The following is a 7,450-nucleotide window of genomic DNA, read 5'->3' as shown; positions in this document are numbered from 1 at the left end:
AGATACCATCGAGGAGACGAAATTCAAAATTCAAAGATAGCCTGAAAGCTGTAGTAATTACTGTATAAGGAAAGTTGAGCTACCTGTAACTTACCAATGGATAGGCCTATATTCAATTTGTTCACGTTCAAAGTTGTGAGTGAATATTGTTGTATTTCATTGTGTGTTGTTCTGTATTTTCACGCATTGTTTCCGTATGTACGCATCAACATCTACTTATTAAAACGCATAAAATAGGCCTACGTTAATTTTTAATGTATAAAACTTCCGTAATTTATCATAAAATATTACCATTTTCTCGACGAATTCATCGTTAACCTGTCTCTTATACACATCTAGATGTGTATAAGAGACAGACCTCGGCTTGGTTATTAATATATTATTTAAATATACAATTTTGATAAATAAGATTATTTTAACATTGGAAATTTAAATGTAAATATAATGACGTTGTTTGGGCACAAAAAAAAAACGAAATTAATTTTTATACATTAACAATTAACGTAGGCCTATTTTTCATGCGTTTTAATAAGCAGATGTTGATGCGTACATACAGAACAATGCGTGAACAGAACAACACACAATGAAATACAACAATATTCACTCACAACTTTGAACTTCGAACAAATTGAATATAGGCCTATCCATTGGTAAGTTACAGGTAGCTCAACTTTCCTTATAATTACCGTACTACAGCTTTCAGGCTATCTTTGAATTTTGAATTTCGTCTCCTCGATGTTATCTTGGAATTCCGTCTTTCCAAGATAAATTATACTGGAAAGACGGAATTCCAAGATAAATTATCTTGGAAAGACGTCTTTCCAAGATACATCATCTTGGAATTCCGTCTTTCCAAGATAAAATTATCTTGGAATTCACTCTTTCCAAGATAAATTATCTCGGAAATCCGTCTTTCCGAGATAAATTATCTCAGAAAGACGTCTTACTAAGTATTTATTCCATATTTCCATGATAATTATCTTGGAAACTCGGAAACGCGGAAGGTCACTTTAAGCTTCCGTATTTAAAAATTGAACAGTAAAAAAATTTAAATACAAAATAGTTAATAATGCTGTTCTTCACTAATTCCATGGACACAACATGGAGAACAATACGAAAAAGACAATTTATAAAATAGAACCATTATTAACATTAGAAAAATTAGCAAATTAAATGGATTATACCCTGGCCTAGTAGACGGTAGGCCTAGCCTAGCTGGATAGGCTACCGTTGACCTCCTGTATTTTAATGCTAAACAAACATTTAGGCCTAGGCCTAAGACTTAATAGGAGGCTACTACTATGCCTATATAATAATAGTAAGTACATCATTCATAAGAGGCAGCTCGACTCCACCAGCTAGGCCTTGCATTTCACAGCAGCCTTCTATAGACAAGTGTCACCGAGTCAGACAGGCCTTAATCAAGTGCCAAGGTCTGTGAAATAACACGTAAAAGTTTCAAATATGTGTCTGGACCTAGCCTAGCTCAGTAATTGGCTGCCACAAAAAACCCGTCGAAGTATTAAAAACTAAAACCATATGAGGCCTACATTTCACGAAAAATGTAAATTAGTATTTTTTGAATTGTTATCATTTAATATTATTGTTATTTATTATAAGTCTTGACTATTAACAATGATAATGAAATTGTGATAAATGCAATTGTGATGATGGATTAATAAATTTGAAGATGGTGAATTGTCATTTAGTGTTTATAATGAATAATGAGTGTTGTTTCCTATACGACGTACCTTGTCATCTTGCAAATTGACATTGCGTGCAGAACTCAGCGATTCTCTCATTTCCTGTGTGTAGCCGAGTCTAGCAATGTGATGTAGAATACAATCACCGTCGACCTACACAATGAACAAGGAATATGAAAACAGAGAATACAACACATCATCTCTTTAAAAAAAATATTTTTTAGGTAATTTAATTTTATGGAGTATCTAATTAAAATTGCAATTCAGTGCTCAATACAGATCAAACACGATTGTGAAATTTTCATGTAAAGCTGATTTTAAGCAACTATAAACAAACTTTTTTACATTCATTTTGCTGTATGGACGCCCTATGTTTTGTAAATGTTAAATCATTATTAAAAAAAAAAAAAAAAAAAAAAATAGGTATTGCACTTTTTATGGAAAATTTAATGAAAATTATAATAATTATTATATCCAGTGTTCAATGTGGACCAAAACAACACCAAACATGAATGGGATTTTTTTTTTGTATACCTGATTTCCAGCAATTATAGACAATTTTTTTGGCCCATGATGAACTGTTGTCACTCAGTCAAGCAATGTAAAGAAATGTTATTTTTTACACGTTGACGATGCGGAAAATTTAAACAATAAATGATCAATATTGATCGTAAAATACAGTAAAATATCATATTTATTGTGGATAAATGATTAAAATATGTTTTAAGTGTAATAAATTGTTGTTGTTAGGTAAGAATTGATGTAGAGTGATGTTGTGTATAGATGCTGTGTTGTTGTATTTTGTTGATGTCGTAATTGAAAAACGTTTTAAGAGTTTTACTATTTCTTTTATTGCGAAATGTCTTCATGGCTTTTGATTTTAATATTTTTAATTACATAACAGTCAACTCTAGATACGGTGAACATCTTAAATTTGTACATCAATATGCTCGAACAAATTCTCTGAAATATTCTGTGTTTCATTTGTTTCCACGCGCATGGTAGGAACTACTTGTAGAAACTAGGGATTTATTGGTTTTGAATCTTAAAGCATTTTTAAACGATCTTAAATTATATTTTAAATAAGTTCTACAATTTCTATAATATTAATTGTTAAGGCAAATTTTACAGATTTTAAGTATTATTTCAATTGTTCATTTTATTATTATTTCATGTGCAATCGGAATAGTGCATTAGGAGACCTACATGATAGTGATTTGGTTCACTTTTAGGAATCCTGTCTCGGCCTGTTTCAGATTTTTTATGCTTTTATTTTGTTGAATTGTAACCGGTTGTTGTTTTTTATGTATTTTATTGAGACAAAATAAATGAAATGTAATGATACATAATTCTACTCACCCACCCCAGGCAGTCCACAGCTTCTGCCGTCGCTGATTTCAAACTCTCAGCGACGACATCACGTGGTGCGCTGAGGACCACAATCACATATAATAACGGGTCGCCGCCCTACGAAAACAACAAAATACGATGATAACAGAACACATTCAACTATCACACATACACAAAATATGACATATAAACGACACAACTTAATCACATCATAATTACATTAAATAATCACAATCAATTAAATATTCTAATATTATTACAAATTAACTAACAATTTAAAGCTAAATCGTTTAAAATCGTAAATTTTAGCATTTTTTCTGAGCGGCTTTTCCCTATTCTTTAGCATTGAATTTTTTTTAATTCATAGGGTTTTGTTCAGATCATAATTTTTTTTATGAATTTTGTATTTTTAAAACTCTAGATATATTACTTTTGTATAAAGGTTTGAAAAGAATACAGACAATGATATGTTTCATCCACTACTTAACATTTTTCTTTATCATTAGGCCTACAGTAGGCTGACTTCAGAGAAAATTCCCTATTCTTTATCAATAGATACATAAAATCTGTTATCCCATCTGTTAGGAATCATATTTTTTTTAAAGCTATATTTTAAAGATCATATATGACTTTCCCTTGACTAGAGTTTTAAAAGTAATCCAAACACATATATGTTTTGACGACTAATTAACGATTTTACCAAGTTTCAGACAAAATTTGCCTATTCTGTATCATTAGATACATAAATTATGTTGGCCCATCTGTTCGGAATCATATTTTTTTTACAAAACTATATTTTCAAGATCATATTTAACTTTCTCTTGAGTAGAGTTTTAAAAGTAATCCAAACACATATATGTTTAAACGACTAATTAACGATTTTACCAAGCTTCAAACCTATACTATTTTCAGACAAAATATGCCTATTATTTATCATTGGATAGGGCCTAATATGGGCATGGGCTCCCTATCTCTGTTCGGAATCATAATTTTTTTCGAAATATTATATTTTAAACTTCGTAACTGCCTTCTCTTGATTATAGTTTTATAACAAATACAAATACTTATATATTATATTGATTAACTAAAAAAATTCAAAGCATCTTATACAAACTTTAGACAAAATGTGTCTATTCTTTATCATTAGATACATACACATATTAATTTATAATTCTGTTTGGAATAACAATTTGTTTTGTATATGATATTTTATTTTTTGAATTAAAAACTCCAAAAGTGTTTAACTAGAATACGATAATATAGAATAATTTGTTATCAATTACATGGTACAGACGACAATGTATGGCAACGGAGTTACTATACAGTATCATGTAAATATTGTACAGTGTTGCGGCTACAAAAAATCGAAACTATAGAGGGCGCTAAACTAGTATTTTTGGTTATCCAAACTAGTCCGATCCCATTTTGGCTGACATAATAAACAAAAGTTAATTCTAATTCCCCCTCCCCCGTTGATTGGTTTGTTTCCCCCTCTCTTTATTGTCTGAGCAATTACAGAGAATAAGAAATGCCAGAATTAAACTGAATAAAAGTTTTATGAAGTATACGCTATCAAGATATTTATAATCAATTTCTGCTCCTCCACCTCACAAAAATTCACACTAAAATATACTGTGACAAAGGTGTTATTACAAATTATTGCTGTCTCTTATACACATCTAGATGTGTATAAGAGACAGATTCTAAATGAATTAGGCCTATAAAAAATATACATATTTTGTTTCTTATAAACTTATATAAATATATCATTATGTATTTAATTTTAAGGTGTTTGTTCAAAAGAGCATTAATAAGTGTATACAATTTAACTAAGTTACTGTAACATTTTTGTCTTGAAAATTAATAAACGTTTATAATTACAATATCTTATTTTAAAATCGTTTTAAAAGAATATTAATCTTAAAATTTAATTAAAATCAATTAAAAATTAGATTTATGATATCTTCTGTTTAATACAATTGCCTAACACAATTGCAAATTTTGATTCTTTTTCAATTGTTTATAGTAGGAAAATGTTATTTTGTTTTTGGAACGCTTTCACAATTTCAGATACCGCGACGATTCTCTGACAAGCGAAAATACCTTTACAATTCTACAACTTATTCTACAATTTCATACTAAATAGATGAAAATATCACAAATTCTTTGGCAGATTTATTAGAATTTGCCCCTTCTACTACGGCTTAGCGTTTTACTAGAGCTTTGACTATTTTTGTAACGCCTGTAACTTCTTGAGAAACGCCCAGTTCCAAATGAGCCTCGGAAAGATCATGGGGCCCGCCTCTTACTACAACCCCGTACTGCAATACAACGCTTTTGACAATGCGGTCCATTTTTGTGTATTTTAAAAAAATGAATAAGGCTCGGACCGGCTACATCTCCACCCACTCTACAATCCACCTTCCTCAAAAGCACGGGGATAAGTGAAGCATTAAATACATTATTACCCATCATAGTAGGCCTATCGTTACTGTATTGTGTGAAGGCATTATACCATACATAAAATGTTAAAATCGGTTAAAATAACGTATATAGGCCTATGCCCAGAAATAATTCGGTTATTTCGATGTTAAAGGTCATTGACTGAAACATCGACTGAACCATAAAGAACAATATTCATTGGCCTCATCATGACGTATCAGTGCAAAATAATTTGTGGTATCGAAGTGACACTTTCCTAAAGCGATCAATTTGGTTACCTAACCGCCTTTGTATCCAACTGTACGCCTAAAATTATAATGGAAAATGTAAACTTTTGTCCATTTTCTGATTTACATCAACACCAAACTCCGTATTTTGTTTAATTCGTTATTGCATGAAAGTGACACGTCGTCTTCGGAGTTGACCAAAACTATCACATAGCGTAGAACAGAAAAAATATATATAACACCATGTTCAATTTGTACTTGTAATTTGCGTTTAATCATGCTTAGGCCTCTGTGTTGTAATTATAGTAGGCCTATATGTATAACGTGTTCTGATGCATATTTACATATTTTAGAAGCATTTATTTTGAAAGAATTTGTATTTGCTGGAAAAACTTTAAAATGTTAACACTGTGTACAAAAGGGAGAGGGGCGGATCCCACGGCTCCCATGGATTCGTCCTTGGTACCCCTAGAGGAACCTTTCCTTGAAACGAGGAGAAATATATCTTTTAACACTACGGCCAACCCCTATTAAGAGGAAAACTCTATTAAAGGGAGGGGATACATTTTCTGAGTTTGGAAAATGACCAAATCAATACAATTAACCCCTATATTAAGAGGACACTTATTTTCCATTGTATCAAAACAACTACAGTAGCCTAAAAATAAGAAAAAAAAATCAAATTTATATTTTGAAATCCTTTAAGCAATACATTTCATCATCAAACCAACATTTCCCTCTCAATCTTTAGAATGGACATTAGTATAATAATAATAGTAATAATAATAACAATAATAATAATAAAGATAATAATAATAATAAAGCCCCCCACCCACTTCTTTTTGGAAAAAAGGGGGAAAAAGGAACACATAGGCCTACATCTTTAGAAGTTTGAATTACACATATGTTTATTTCATATCGTAAATGGATTACTTTTGATTACAAATATTGTTATAAATTGGTTATAATTCCACTGTAACTCATTCTTAAGTCAATAAAATCAATCATCTATGTCATCATGCTACGAAAACATGCCAAAATCCCTTTCAAGAAAACACTATTCACATTTTTGGTTGTGTCCCCTAAATAGTGGTACGAGCTATTCAGGGGACACTTTTATATTTTTTCACATATAATAATTTTTTTTTGTGTTTTTTTTTTTGCTTTGTTTTCTTCCAGTTGTCATTCTTAATTTGATAATTTCAGTTTACAGTTGTTCAATATGTCCTAGATTACCTCAATTGTCACATTGTAGGCACTAAACTTGACAAAAATTGTTGATTGATACTTGTTGCGATTATCAGAGAGCAGAAGATCATAAAAAATAATTTGAAATACATAACTTACACATTTCTCATTTACGAGTAGAGGTTGGTGTCTAATAATGCGTCGTACCTCATCCCATTGCCCTTCACTCGTTACGCATGCGTCGTATAGGTCTTTACTGTAATATTTAATTGAAGCAGAGTTACAACTTGCCTAAAGCTAATCCTTACAAGGCGGCTATAAATCAATTTAAATCCATGAAGTAGTGAAATGTTCATTCTAAATATTTAATGCATTATTTAATGTTATATATATATATATATTATATATATATATATAACATAAATCAAGGTAGCCGTTAACACTGTTAAATCATATATAAATCATCAAAGAAAGGTAAATACAGTGTTCGAATAAAGGACTTAATAAATACATCGTGTAGCATAGCTCTCAACGAATGTA

General features: G+C 30.6%; 1 protein-coding gene across 1 annotated transcript in view; it reads right to left on the bottom strand.

The window, feature by feature from the left end:
• LOC117109066 (ankyrin repeat and KH domain-containing protein mask-1-like) overlaps nucleotides 1-7,450 on the bottom strand; it is a 32,310-nt gene that overhangs the window by 22,245 nt on the left and 2,615 nt on the right. Inside the window, exons 2-4 of the mRNA XM_033251301.1 lie at nucleotides 7,070-7,166; nucleotides 3,063-3,170; nucleotides 1,752-1,856 (exon numbers count right to left, since the gene is read on the bottom strand). Of these exons, the coding sequence (XP_033107192.1) occupies nucleotides 1,752-1,856; nucleotides 3,063-3,170; nucleotides 7,070-7,166 (310 nt within the window). The remainder of the gene's footprint in view (nucleotides 1-1,751; nucleotides 1,857-3,062; nucleotides 3,171-7,069; nucleotides 7,167-7,450) is intronic.

This window comes from Anneissia japonica, unplaced genomic scaffold (assembly GCF_011630105.1).
Source record: "Anneissia japonica isolate Jap-2015-1 unplaced genomic scaffold, ASM1163010v1 scaffold12406_len387984_cov155, whole genome shotgun sequence".
Taxonomy (NCBI): Eukaryota; Metazoa; Echinodermata; class Crinoidea; order Comatulida; family Comatulidae; genus Anneissia; species Anneissia japonica.
The sequence above is the reverse complement of the archived record's forward strand: the minus strand, read 5'-3'. Positions and strand labels throughout refer to the sequence as shown.